The 15,298-nt window shown below is 40.9% G+C and overlaps 1 protein-coding gene across 1 annotated transcript in view; it reads right to left on the bottom strand.

Annotated features, from left to right (window-relative positions):
* SEMA5B (semaphorin 5B) overlaps positions 1-15,298 on the bottom strand; it is a 128,295-nt gene that overhangs the window by 50,543 nt on the left and 62,454 nt on the right. Inside the window, exons 6-10 of the mRNA XM_041473521.1 lie at positions 14,460-14,673; positions 11,611-11,896; positions 7,197-7,332; positions 3,474-3,681; positions 1,206-1,413 (exon numbers count right to left, since the gene is read on the bottom strand). Coding sequence (XP_041329455.1) covers positions 1,206-1,413; positions 3,474-3,681; positions 7,197-7,332; positions 11,611-11,896; positions 14,460-14,673 — 1,052 coding nt within the window. The remainder of the gene's footprint in view (positions 1-1,205; positions 1,414-3,473; positions 3,682-7,196; positions 7,333-11,610; positions 11,897-14,459; positions 14,674-15,298) is intronic.

The raw sequence follows: 15,298 nt of genomic DNA, 5'->3' as shown, positions 1-15,298 counted from the left end.
AAGTGTCATACAAAGTACTTGGGCAGGCTGAAAATAGGACAGCATCTATAAATTACTGGAAAGCTGAACTCAAGATTAGGAAAGGAAAGGAAGAACCATTTCTCTTGAAACTGGATCACATATATGTATACACACATAAATATTCTCCGACTGAGACTACAGGACAGCCTGAAAAGGACAGCTGTTATGTTCTACCCTTCAAAATCTCTGCTTTTAAGGGCTGAGGACAGGATGGCATTTTCCAGTTGTGGTTTTCTCTTACGAAACACTTTTTTGTCCGTCTGTTTTAGACACGTGCATTTAGACAAGCTGATAGATAAACTCTACTTGTTGAAAATAAAGTTATGGTGACATTTTCTATATCAGTTTTTTTGGCAGGAGAACAGGGACATCTTGCAGTAGGCCATGGAAGAGGGAATCTGTTTAAATGTTGCTAACAAAATCCTTCCTCCTGTCTAGCACAGAGGACATCAGTTTCACACAAAACTCTCACAGAGAGAAGCAAGGCTGAAGCTTGAGAGGAGAAGGAAAAGTATTTTCAAGAGATGTAAACAAGTAAATGCCCACAGCACCCAGTGAGATTATTTGAGCATCTGTTTCAAACAGCTGCTATCACACTTTCACCTGCTTAAATGGAGAGGCACTATTTGCATGCAAAAACCTTCTACAGTCCTGTGTGGAAGACTGCTCTGGAGCCAAGGCAGACAATTAGAAAAAGTCATTTTTCCTACTCCCTTTATAAGGTACAATCAAGGCACAGAATTTGTCCAGGTGTAAGAGGTGTCACACATAGTTGAGATGAACTATTGATTTCCAAAAGCAATAACAAGTAGCCACACAGCCCAGCCCTGCCTAATCCTGTGTTTGAGAGGTGATCACTCCGATAAGCAAGGAAAGGCTGGCTGCAACCCAAATTCAAAAACCCTCAGCCATACTGCCAATAAGAACCACCAGGAAAACACATGGACTTAATAAAAGCAACACTATAATAGGATGTTTAAAAAAAAACCCAAAAAACAAAAAAACAAAACCAGAAGTAAATATTGTAAACCCTTACTTGGTAAACATATGATTAATTTCTGAAGAGGACTAATTAACATTTTCCAAAAAAAAATAAATTGCTTATCCTCATTGCTCCGGTTATGCATGTATCTGTCAAGAGATGCACTCCAGCAGGAATATATTAGAGCTGTAAATTTACTTACCCTTCTGTTCTGTACATGGAGCATCTCTCCAAAGGAATCTTTAGCACTCCATTATTTAGACCCACAAAGAGTGACCTGTCACTGTGTAGGATTTGGAGACTCTTGATTGCTTCCTGTTGTCCATCAGGGAGGATCTGCATTTCCTCTAAATAACAACTCCTCAGACTCCTGTTAGTGGTAGAAAGGGCCTTCAAGATGGTGCCATACTCTAATAGAACAAGAAACAAGGCACAAGTAAATCTTGGAGGCAGTGACTTCATTTCATACCTGCCTAAAGAGGGAAATACTAATGTCATCTTTACAGAGCTGGTTTAACCTAGTTCTGGGTCACCTGCTGCCCATGGTAGAGAGCTCCAGCTACATCATTACCATCCTCAGCAGAGACCACCTGAGAATGTACTTAAATGGGAATTCAGAAAGATGAGAACCATCTGGACAGTGAGTACCTGGCAGTTTTTCCCAGTAGGAGCACTGAGGCAGAGGAGTCTGGTCCCGTTACCAGAGAGTTACAGAGCAAGGTGACCCAGGATGGCAAGAATCATTTCTGGTGCCTTGAGTCTGTATTTCTATTGGTTTATGGAGCAGATCAGTGTGATTTGATGTCATGACAAATGACAAGAGATGCAGCAGCCCTGCTGGAAATCTCTGAGGCCTCCATAATGACTGCATGGGTCACAGACCTAATTGATTCTCTTCCTGGAAGAAGCCAGCTTGACAAGGGATTGTTATGGCATGAGGAGTACATACACAGAAACATACGTGTTTGTGCTCAGAGAGCTCTTACCTAAACAATTTAAAGATCTGCTAAGCTGTGGGAGATTAATGCACACCACTTTTCATTGAAACCCCCAAGAGGTCTGTCAGCTGGATGGTTCATGAAACTTAATCTTTCTGTTCCAGTAACTTCTGCACTGGTGCCAGAGCTCAGCAATTTATAATGTTGGGGTTGGCCACCATGTGAAGTTTCCCTTCCACTTACATGTGGAACAAGACTGAAGTTTGGGCTCAGTCTCAGGACTGAGTTTGTGCTCAGGGCTGCCTCTACTGAAGAATTTCACAGGTTTAAACATTTTCAGTAGATCTTACTCTTCAGCCACCACTAACCAGGGCAAACATGAGTAAGTAGTTAAGGTTATGGCAATGGATCTTTCCACACTAATGATACAAGGCAGGAAGTATTCCAACTTTCTGTAAGGCTTTGTAGCTTGGACTCCTCACTTTAAATATCAAGATATCATATTGGCAGAACCATGTTGTATTTCCATTTAAGTACAATCTTCTCATCATAATCAATGTTTATGGAGTTCCCATACTGGGCGTGTTGCTACAACATATAAATAATAAAGCAAGATGATCACTTTTGAAATAAGTGGTGGTAAAAGTTAGATAAATTATGACAGAGTCCTGAAGGTCCCTTCTCCTAAACATGAGAATAAGGCAATGACTCTGCATTCAGATGTGAGATTAAATGAACACTTATGGAAGCAATCCATCTTATTCTAAAGTCAAAGCTTCTGCTGTAGAGGATAACAACATTATACCCATGAGGCTGGCCATATGCTCTGATTAATCAAACTGTTTAATTTAACCTCTATCATTAGTATTACTATGGGCTAAGACAACCATTTATAACACTTTGTCCTTCTTCAGCATTTTCACTTATCCAATATACCTGTGCTTTTCAGAAGAGGCAACATGTTCTGCTAATTACTGGTTGGAAGTCAAACTGGCTTGCTATGCTCCCACAAAACAAGCACTCAGCTTCCCTATCTGCCTTAACCTTCAGTGCATGCCTATTCCCAAAAGCACTGAGAGCCATACACCAATAGGACCATGAAAGTGCAAAGAAAGACACAATTAAATCCCTGGGCAAGCCTGCAGGTTATGCATTATTACTGCTTATTCAGAGACAGGTCTGTCATAGCACTGAGAGGGAACTGACATGCATGAAACCACATGAGCATTCCAGCCACCTCTGCTCTTCCCCACTGTTATTTATTAGCCTGATTAGTTGAAAAATGTTTTTATAAGAGGGAGAAAAATGTTATTGTTCTTTTTAAACACAATGGAGATTTATAGTCTGATTACTTGGGACTCTGCCTCAAGTCCTCCATCCTGCTTTTAATTTACTCAGGCAAACAACTTCCATGTGGTTTTGTACCAAAATCATATTGAATGACAACTGTGTAAGGACTTCACAACTGGGCTCCCAGGGCTGCTAGGTCTACAAGCAAGCAGGAGAACTGTTTGAAGCCCTCACACTCTTACCTGTTCCAATATACATGACATGGTAGAGAGTATCCTTCCCCTGAACAATGTCAACCACCAGTTTGGAAAATCGAATGCTGTCCTGAGTCACATAGGGATCCACAGTCACTGGCTGCACCACGTCATTCATCAGGAACAGGCGCTGTGCGTCCTGCAGGACTCTCTCTGTCAGGTTCTCATTAGGGCTGTCATCATTCAGTGTCCCACACTAAATACAGAAGATGAATTTCAGAAAGTGTATCTTCTACCCAGCCCAGCATGGAAACTCATGTCCTGTTGATTTCCTGGGGAGGTGGGTCTGTATGAAGGTCCCAGGATCAGGCATGTAGCCTGATCATAGGTCTTTAGCCTGGATTTGGCCTGTAGCCCACTCTGTGGAAACTTTTCTCCTGGGGGGTCTACTAACCAGCAATGTGGAGTTTCATTCCCTTGTGATACCCTCAACCAGTACAGCAGAAGGGCAAAAGCCTTCAACAAACCATGGAGAAAAAGAAAGAAATAAAACAAGCTGTAGAAATATTTAAAGGTAGTGGAGAGAAAGTTTTTGTGGTGATAAATCCTTGAAACATTTCAGACAATCTTCGGACACTACCTAGCATCTCAGTCTAACAAAACCTGGAGTTTAAAAAACCTAAAAATGGACTGGTTTTCCATCAAAGAATCAAACTTGCCACATTGCTTTTCTTTGATGTGCTCCCCTCTGGACAAGGGATGAGCTTCCCCTTCTGCCATCTGAAGCAAGGCAGATTAACGACAAGCTCCCCCCCCATACCCTTCTCGCCTGACAGCAAATGGCAGACCAAGCCATGACTACCCATCCTCCAGCACCCAGGGAGGCACTGAAACAGGACTCAATTCCCTTGTACAGCAAGAACCGGGGAGAAAAAGAGCTCATCTTGTGTCTTTTAAACAGCGTAAATCCTACCAGGTGGATAATGCATTTTAAGGCCCGAGTTTCCATCTTAGATTAATTTCTAGAACTCAGTATTTTCAAAAGCCAGTGCTAGTTGTTTTGGTCCATGTCAATTGCTGGGGCTGGATCTCACTCCTCCCCACAACATCATGCATGGAGGGCAGAAAATGTATCACTCCAAAAGGCAGCAGGGTGACTGGTTATTTATGTACCCAAGACCGTGGAAGACAGTGGTACAACTGAATCCTGCCAAGTCCTATACTCAGTCTGTGAACAACTTCACTAGTCACTAAATGAAACTCACACCTGAGCAATTTCACTAGAAATAAAATCCCACACATTTCTTTTTCTTCATTTTGAATCCACGTGTTCAGGCTTTCCTTGAAGAAAAGACAGAATACTGAGAATGATGATGCTGATTTACAGCAGTTGAGCTGCAGTGTACAAATTTCCCATGTGCACACTCTTCATACACATCACAGCAACTCTTGGTGGTATCGCTGCCATTCCTGGGTGCACCACACAGCCCTTCTCCTACTACGTGCTAAATGAGTTGTCAAGGATTTAACACACATTCACACAGTAAATATGGATTCCAATGGCTGGTGTACTAAGCTTTACAATAATCTAGAAGTTGTGTGAACTAGGAGAACAGTTATGTTAATTCTCACAACCTATGAACATGGTCACTTTCTAATCAATTTGAACATCTTCCTCAATAGCCGGACTAAGGAAACATCAGTGGGTTTTTTATGTGTCCTCAGGTGAGTTTTAATGCTTTTTTCTATTGCAATGGTATTTTTTTAGTTCATGACTCATCTCACATTCTAAAGAGTTCTTAGATCTCTCTCTTTTGTTGTATCCTATGCTCCTTCTGGTTCACACCACTGTCTTTCTTTGGATACTTTTCTCCCCATTCATTTTCCCTTTTAGAGCATCACCTAAAAGGAGTCCCAGTGGAGGAATGTCATTGTTGGTTTTGTTTCCTGTTCTCAGCAAGTCACAGATAATTCTTTTGGTCTATTGGCAGCTCATGTGCTGACGCAGCATCCCTCTGATTTGGTTTAATGTTGTTTTGTTCTAATTTCCTGATTATCTGTACTGTCCTGGTCCTCTGCATCCTTCAGTATTTCTCCTTCCTCTCTGCAAGAAAAAAATTCTGGCATGCTTCCCTCATCTTTCTTTGTGAACACTGAGGCACAAAAATTAATTTAATGTTTTTGCAATATCTGCCTCTTCTGTCACTAAATTACCCTTGTCATCTCCTTAAGGCTCCTCACTGACCTCTTGTTCCTTCTGTACTTGAAAAACATCTTAATCTCTTCTTGCAATCTTCCTTTTGTCTACCACATACCTCTTTTTCCTTTCCTTATTTTCCTTCGACCCTTTTCTTTCATCTTGCCGCTGCAATCTTTACACTCCACATTTTATCTGATACTTTTCTCTACATGGAAATGCCTTCCAAAGTCCTTTACTATTCCTTCTGGGTTAGCCTAGCAAGGGACAGAAAGTTCTTGATTCTCAGCTTGCCTTAATATTCCTTTTAAATAAATTAAAAAAAAAAAACCCAAAACCAAAACCAAGAACACCAACAAAAAACTGGCTATGTTTGGCATGGCTGAACCTTCAGCAGGGCTTTGTTTCTTGGTTTTGAGTGCACCAAGCTGAGAGGGTGATCAAGAGGCCAAGCCTGTCCCACCTCGTATGGGCAGGAGCCTTCAGTCAGGTGCCAAGAGGGAATTTAGGAGAAGAAATCAGGTTCCTCAGCAGGAAGACAAGGCTGTCCCTGCCTGCAGCAGAGACCTGTCTCCCATCTGCTCTTGCTGTGATTTCAGGCGACTGTAGAGTTCTTTTTGGAAGGTCTTTGACACACCAGTTTGAAGGCAGATGGCACTTGCAGGCAGCCTCAGCACATTTGCCATAATAAAGGAGAGCCAGATTCAGAAAATCGGGCTGAAAGGATTTGCCATGGGGAAGCAAGGACATGAAGACAAGTCCATCCTCCCCAGGATTCCCCTGCTGGGAAGGAGCTGAGCTGTAGAATGGGCTCATGCTCCAGAAGACTCAGGGTTGTCAGGGCTGTCATACTCTGCCTCACACTGACTGGATCTGCTGAAAAGGCAACTGAAGCTGGTTTATAATTCTCAAAATTGCTATAACTGATAATCCTGGAAAGTTGCTCATTCATAAACTCAAAGGTTTTTAAAAAGAGAAGGAACCCCTGTGACAATTCTCATGTGTCCCCTTTCACCAGTTACTGTGGCAACATGTCCATAGCTTCTGGCTGAGCTACCATGTGTTAGAAAGTCATTCATCTTTCACTGAAGCACTGGTAGCCTTAGGGGCCCTATCAAGTGATGGAAAATTCATCACTTCCTTGCAGAGTCACAGTGGTTAATTACCTTTCTTGTTTAAAAAATATAGATTGTCTCCATTCTAGTTTGACTTTGTCCAGCTTCAGCTTTCAGTCCTTCCCAGTTCTAGTAGGGACATGCCTTATGTCCTCTTGTGAGAATCACATCCTCAGAGCATATGTGTCAGTGACAAGTGCAACAGAGATTTAAATCATTCATTATTATAAAAACCCCAGAACATTCTTATTATTCCTTAAGCCATTCAATTTTTGCCATGAATTCTGTGGCAAGGAGTTCCACAGATTAAAACACTCATAAATATGGAGAAATATAATTTATCTGTACTGTAGGTCTACCTGGAAAAATGAGTCAGGTAAAAAAAAAAAAAAAAAATCAACCCACTGAAGTGACAGAACATCAAAGGGACTGCAGCAAACTGCAGGGCAACAGCAGTACCTGGAAATTGGGGATGGGGTTTAACGTTGGCAGCCAGGCTGATCTTGGGTTTTCTTGGTAGCGGAAGGGGCCATTAAATGCCTGAGTAATGGCACTCAGATTGAAGGCACACACTGCTGAGGCAGCTATGCTGTTTCTGGAAAAGGGGAGGGGGAAAAAATCAATTTAATCATTAGAACATTGACATTTTCATCATAACAGACATCAAAATCTACTCAAATAAAATACATGTAAATTACTAGGTAGATGTACAGTGATACCAATCTCACATGGAGTAAAAATAAATAAATAAACTGTAAAATGTATATGACTTGCGTGACAATTTTGAGAATGAATTTCAAGTTTGGTTTTAAAATGTCAGATATTAAGGACCATGGAAGCAGTTCTGGCAAGAAAGGTGATACAGTTTAATTTGCATGGATTATTTTTGTCTGGTTTTACTTCTATTTTTTTAACAACCCATCTACCTTTATTGATTACAAACAAGCAAATTTTTAATGTCTTGTTTCTCAAGGTGAAATTCTGTTTCTACAGGTTCCTGAAATCTTCAGCTATAAAATATATCACCTAATATTATATTTATATATATGCAGTGGAAGGGAAAAGGTGACAGTGACAAACCAGCTGGTTATGACAGCAGCTCAGCATGCAGAAAGGTCTTGCTAATTCTTGAAAACCTCTGTTTTCAATGAGCACAGTTCACTCCTGTGTGTTCCCAGCTGGGAACAGGATCTGACTGTTCAAGCACACTCAGCCAGGGAGGCACAGCACGGGAGAGAAATGCTGCTGTGGGAAGGACTCTTTGGAAAGGAGTGTGTTTTAGGGATGCTGGGCTGCCCAGTCACACTGCACACAGATCAGTTGGCCTTTGCTGTTCCATTTCAGTCCAGGAGGACTCATTTCTGCAGGGTCCTGAGCCAGCTCATCTCCTCTTGCCACAAGAGGGTTGGAGGGCACTTCCTAGATGGTGACCTCAACAAAACTGACTCAGAGGGACATTTGATAAGTGATGACCTGAAATTCAAACCTGCTCCAGTTCTTCGCTCCTCCCCCTCCTTTTTTTTTTTTTTTTTTTAAGGAAAACTACAAGATTTAAAGAAAAGCTATCAAAATAAAACTAAAAATAGGGCCAGCATGAGAGACTGATTCATCACAGTGCCTTTTAAATAACCCAAGCCCTGCTGTATGAATCTTTTTGCTAATTAAGGCAATTTGAATTCTCTGAAAAGAGCACTTTTTTGTGCTTTTTTTTTTTTTTTTTTTTTTTTTTTTTTTTTTTAACTAAACCAATATTTACACTCTCTTGCACACACAAAAAAAAGCCTTTCTTCACCATTCCAGGCTGGAAAGCAGAAGAACAGATTCTTTCACAGCATATTTCTTCCTAGCAATACAACATCAGGAAGAACTTCCTGCTTTGCCTTCCCATTCTCTGCTCCCCCCTACCCCTTGCATCCCCAGAATGATGGAGTAGCTCACTTTGAACATGTCAAAGCAATGCCAGCCAAACCTTTCTCCACTTTTGTCTGAACACTGCTGATGCAGTGCATGCTCACAGACAGCAGCTTTTAAGACAAACCTAATGATGGATGACAAGTAAATGCCTTGAGGCACACACAGGAAAAAAAAAGACAATGAGGGAGAAAATGAAAAAGGAAAAGAAAGAATAAAATTCCACTAGTCTAATGAAAATACTTAAAAGAAAGGAAAGAAAAAGAATATTTTTAGGGCCCTGCTAAGGACTTTATAGTTTAGCCTTTTCTCTTTGCTGGAAAGGAGAAAGGAAAGAGGTTTCCCATTAAATCTGTGGACCATTTTCTTTTCCATCTGTGGCCTGGCATATTTCCTATCCCTCGTTATGAAAAGTTTGAGCCCAGTCTCAAGCCAGTGACATCAACTGGTGCAGCTGGCCCCTGTGTTTTGGTGTGAAGTGCAACTTCCTTTATTCCCACCTCTTACCTCCTGTGACTAACTAGCTGCTTTAAAGAATGGGTTAAGTTCAAAGAGGTTTTAACAATGTCTCTATTACCTCCCAGAAAATTTTAATAAAAAACATCTTAAATATTTCAGCAGCAGCTTCCCCCAAAGCTCTCTTTCCCAGTGATTCAGCTGGGTATAACATGAAGCGATAAATCTATATGTGGGCGTTGCCACAACCACTAATTCCCCTTTGTTATAAGATGACCCTAAATTCATTAAACATGAACCTTCCAAAGTAAAAAATACCTGTAAACAACAGCAACAACCACAACAACAACAAAAAAAAATCATAGTTTTGTGTTGCATTGGGATTTTATCACAAAGCAACTCAGACTGGTGCATAAATTAACCCTCTTTTGTATGCAGAGCTCATGTAGCATGATATAAGTCCCAGTGAAAGTTAAAAGAATAATTACCATTATTTCTCTAGTTGGATGACAAATTGGAACATTTTCTCTTTGAACTTTTAAAAGAACACTATGTTGTAGACCCAAAATGCTATTTGATCTAACTTCAGCTGTTATCAATTACTAATTTCTTCAATTATACAAATGTTGCATATTATATTATATTATATTCAGAAGATAAAAGAGAGATCCTCTATCCCTGATGTACAAAGAATGCTCAAGTGTACCCTGAGGAGACAGGTAACACTCATCACACCTCATGTTAAACTTGGGAGATGGACACAGCAGAAGAGAACTGTCCCAGCCAAAGCTAGTCTGTGTCGCCACATGATTGTCCAAAAACATCAACAATTTGATAAATAAAATACAGTTATTAATATTTTTCTCATTTCCAACTTCCATTCTTGGCTGGATGAATGGACAAATGGATAGATAAAAAATTATCACTATGGGCACAGAAGTCCTCTCCAACTGAAAAAAAAAAAGGGGAGGGGGGGAGGGTCAGCTCAAGTGCCCAAAGAAGTAGCCAGATTTCCTTTTTAATGTTCAGGAAGTTTGGCAAATATTCTCTAAATGTTTTTAAAGAATGACTCATCTGCCTTTCAGTCTGAGGACAGATCTTCCCCTAGCCCACAGTCAAGGTGCAGTGCTCAGTCATGTTTATTTTTTCTAGTTGCTTCTCTACTGGCTCACTTTTGACTGACACTGGCAATGGTGGAACAGAAACAGAACATGAAGAGGGATGAGGGTGGCCAAACACTTACCTGTTTCTTGGAATTTACAGAGGGGCAGGCTCTGTTGACTCACAGTGAGGCTCTCAACAGCGCTTTAGCTCAAGAAGTTGGGGCTGATGCTTTGTGACTTCAAGGGCTGAAGTTCAAGCCCTGTCACATCAGCAGGTGACACATTAAAAGAGGAGGGTTTGTACTTCAGCAGGGCTTCACTGCTTTGGTTTTCTGTGGGCTCCCTGGGAACAGGCCCTTATTCATATTGGACAGCACTGCACACAAAAACCCCAAACAAGTTGGCTGCCCAGCACAAGGAAGGCACTTTGAGCATTTGCCATATGGAGTAGCTACTCAGATTTTCATTCTCTAGTTTACACGTCAGGCTAACATCCCCCTGGAGAACATCTATTATTGAAACTCAATACCATGCAGACTGGTTATAGCTTGAAACTTATCATCCTAGCCTTAGGCATCAGAGAAAAAGTTATTTGAGTTTTCCTGACTTAAAAATATACATTATGAGTTTTTTAATATATTTTTTAATTAACTCCTCTTCTCCTTTCTGCTTTCACAGCTACACTAAATCATTCCAATTACAAGTTTTTTCAATGTCAAGCCAAGAAGAGGTGATTACGAAGTATCAGAAATCATACCTTCCTCTCAGAGTTCCATGGCTGCTTTTGATTTGTGGACCTCAAACAGTCTGGCAGCGGTAAAGCCCCCCCCATCCTGCCTTGGAAATGCTAAATGCCTTGTGGCCCTCATGACCTTGCTGTTACAGTGTTGCTCAACTGCAATAGATGTTTTCAGTCTAGGCTGTTGTGATCCCATGTGCCTCATTCTTCTCCTTCCAGCCCTTCTCTCCCAAGTGTGTGCACCTGTCCATCTCACGGGCCGGCTCCAGTGTTCACACAAATATGTCAGATTGTCCAGCCAATTAGCCTGGCTGGAAATTAATGTGTTTCTGTCGGGTCATTTTTAGATCATCTCTCTAAACTACACAAGTTGGACTGTCCCTACAAAAAGTCTGAAGTCCGTCAATGCCCAGTTTTGTATCAAATTAAGTTACCCTAAAACTGCACAGTCACCTTTTATGGACTCCGGGAATCTGTGAACCATGGATTAAAAACACTGTCCTAAGGCTGTGTTGTCATGATGGATAACACAGATCTATCTATTCTTTCACGTTTACCAAACGATCTTTCAAAAATCATTGCTCAGACTGTCTGAAAAATCAATACATTGTCAGACTCAGACTGCTGGGGATAGAGGAAGGGCAGTAAAGCCAGTGCAACTTACACATTAGTAGTGAAGACACCGTAGATCAGATCTTGCTCAGGAAGGTAGAAGGTGCTTTGCAATTCATTGTAATAGAAAGGGATTTCTCCGGCACGCGAGCAGTTCAGCCTGGCCTTCATGAAAGTTGTCCATGTATCCTCCAGGAGAAACCTCCCTCCGATGTCATTTTTGCACACCCTTGCCACCCGAGAGTACACTGTTTTCCCACAGTCATGTTCCACCGCGTTCTCACGGAAGAAGAAGTAGGTGAACAAGCCGATGTCATAGGCAGCAATAAAGTTAGGCTCTGAAAAACAAACATTTGAAGAGATTTATATAGGTTAGAAATCAATCCATGCTCACTGACTTGCTCAATGCATTGCGCTGCCAGCTCCATTTATGCAGCCTGTCAAAGCTGGGACCACAGGGAGTTTGGAGTCAGCAGAGGACATAAAAACAGTAGATGGGAATAATGATATATGAGGATATAGCTCTAGTACCTTTTTTCAGATCTTGGAAAGGCCCCATTGTTTCTCCACTTTATTGGCAAAGCTGCTACTGATTTCAGTGAAAGCAGAGTTCAATACTTTGCATATGCATGACTATTCTCTGTACCTATACTCATTTTACAAGATAAAGCCTTCCCACTGGGCTGCTTCACCTATTCACTTTTGAAGTGGACCTTATGATGTGTTAAATATGCTGCGTGCATCCGCCCGATTCCCCAGACAGCTGCACTGAAACATTCAAGCTACTCTCCCAGCACTGTCACATCTGGCTTTTATCATCAAACCTTTCCAGTTTCTAGGCACAAAAGATTATCTTATGTCCATAAAACAAAACCATGCCAGAGACTGACAGTAGTGAAATGTGCTCTCCTTAATGTTTTTTCTCCTAAAATTTTCAGTATTATTTTCACAAGAATTGAAAAGAACTTTGAATTTAGTAGGTTTAGTAATAAATATTTCAATTGGGGATATAACAAAGCTTTAAAGTGTAAAGTCTTTTATCCTGAAAGTTTCTTTGGTAAAAGGAAAAGTTTGGCCAATGAATAATATTTGACCAGACAAACAAACCTTCCCCAAACCTGCTGGTTTAATAGGGTGTTTTTACAATATTCATTTCTGAGTAGTGCTCAAAGGAAGAAGAATAAAGGAAAGGACAGGATTCCTTTAAAGCTGCAGCCCAGGACTGAAAGGAGAACAGAGAAAGGCAGCCCACTGCTGCTGCAAGGTAAGTTTGGGAGGCAGATGATGGCACAGAGGGGACGGCATTGCAAATCATCTCCTGTCAAACTTTCTCCTTCAAACTAACCATGAACCTTAAAGGGGCCATTGTGATCCCCAATCTGACCTTCTGTCTAACACAAGCCAGAGGATTTCACCCTGTAATTCCACCATCAGATCCTGTAACTAACAGGAGAATTAGACCACATCTTTCGAAGGAGATCTGATATTAGTGGACAATGTCACCTGGCTTTACATCCATCACTTTCCTCAGTGACTTGTTCAAATCACTAAAGACTGACCCAGCTGCAACCTGTACTTCTTTTCCCATTTGACATTATCTGGTTTCAGCTTCCAATCACAGGTTCTTGTCATGACTTGTCTGCTAGATTAGAGAACTTTATCCTTTCCAAAATCTTCTCTTGATGTAAGTACTTCCATATCATGAACAAAACACCTTTTATCTCTTTTCAGAAAGATAAATAAATTGAGCTCCTTAAGGCTCTTACTGTGAGGCAGGCTTTCCAAGTTTCAAATCACTGAATGGCTCTTCTCTGAATCACCTTCAGGTTTTCTGTTTCTTGTTGAAAAGTGGCCAGAACAGGAGAAAATTACTCCAATGTCACCAATGCTGCACAATGTTATAAATCCAAGAGTCACATTAGTTTTTCCAGTCACATACTAGAACTCCAATTACTGTTTGTCTTCCGTAAACTCCCCAGTTCCAATGTGGCTTCCTTCTGAATCTTGCATTCATGCACAGACAAGAGGAACGTGTTTCCAATGAGTGTATATGGGCTATGATGCTTGTTGGTCCTAATTCATAGTTTTTCCTGATGACATCCTTTTTCTTGCACTCCAGGTCTCCATACTGACTTTAGGATGTCTGCAGAAGCCTAGTTCAATCTTATTAAGCTCCAGAGAGTCCCACTGCTCTTATCTTTAATTGAAAGGTCCTGAAATCTAATAGAAATATTTCAAGTATCTGGTCAGTTTACCTGAGTAAAAGGAGATAAGGGGAATATTACGGTCTCAATCACTACAGTCTGCTCAGACTAGAAGTGCTTTGCCCCAGCTGGAAGGTGTGGACTCAATGCAGGGACTGCTGGTTGAAATTCTATAGCTTGCTTGATGCAGGGTATTATCACACTAGGGTAAGAGGTGCTTTTAATAACTATAAATCCACATCAGCATGGACTCACATGGAACATAACGTGCTGTGAAATTTCTCATTTTTGGAGTGATCTTGCACTGAAACCAGGCATCTTCAGCTGAGTCAGGGGAAGTAAAGAGTGCCTATCACTCTGCAGAACTGGGTCAACAATATGATGCTTAAAGTTGATTTTGATCTTCAAATCTTTGAGTGGTTTTCTTGTTAAAATGATGTATTTGGTCATCTCACAAGACAGAGACCCATATATATGTTAAATAGCCTATAGACCCACTTTCTATATTCTAAATCAACTTTTCTGAAATAATTCCAGGCTCTTTTAAAATGTCTTCTAAGCTGCACTGATTATTGCTCCAGAAGCCCTTCCCCATCATAACTCTGGATCTCAATATGAAAAGAGAGAGAAAGATTTACAAGCCTGTCAAGCTGACTTTAATACATCTCTTGCTCAGATGTGACCCACATGACTTTACCATTGAGCCATTTGGAGTTGTATTGTGCTGTCCTAAGTGGGGGAACATTTCCAAGGCTGCGGTAAATAGCAGGATCCCGTCCAGAAAAATCAATCACAGTTGCAGCATAGAGTTCTCCTCGTGATGTAATCACAGCTGTTGAGTTATGCCGAGGGTCATATGGGCACCGAGCCACTCCATTAATTCTGTCAATGATTTTGCTGAGATTTCCTACCTGTATTTAAAAGGAGAGAGAAGAAAATTTAAAGAGCATCTGACTTTCTTAATGGTATAAAGAATTTGGTTTGCCCATGAGTACCTATGAGTAAATCCCTGATTTTTAAAAATCAGGTAGCTAGGAGAATGTAATCCTAGTGATGACTGAAAATTCATCTTTACAACCAACATTTGCTAATGTAAGAAGTTGTGTCTGAATCTCACTGATCCTATTGCTTTGTACAAAGGGTTATTCCCCAGTCAATAGAGCCCAAACCCACTTGGTGTAATCAGGTGCTCCTCGTGCAAGTGCAGGTTTTTAATCTTCCATTGACACCTCCTGAATACATATTGGCCTTAAACAAACACACAAATAAACATTTCTCTGGACCTGCTCCTGCCTCCTGTGAACCCAAAGGGAGTTTTGCCCTTTATTTTAAAGAAACTTTAAAGTGTTTAGCTCAGAAGGTACTCACAGTTAAGCCTGTCTATATTGCCCATTTTCAGTGCCATACCCCAAGGTTTACATGAGCAGCATTTTCTCCAGAACAAACTCACCCATAACATGAATGTTTTGTTCCCCAACTGCAGATACAGTCATTGCCCCAAAGCAGCCCAAAGAAGAAAACCAACATAATTTCAGT

The sequence above is a fragment of the Pyrgilauda ruficollis genome, unplaced genomic scaffold (genome assembly GCF_017590135.1).
Source record: "Pyrgilauda ruficollis isolate IOZ18807 unplaced genomic scaffold, ASM1759013v1 scaffold3, whole genome shotgun sequence".
Taxonomy (NCBI): Eukaryota; Metazoa; Chordata; class Aves; order Passeriformes; family Passeridae; genus Pyrgilauda; species Pyrgilauda ruficollis.
Note: the sequence above shows the minus strand (reverse complement) of the source record. Positions and strands in the feature narration are given on the sequence as shown.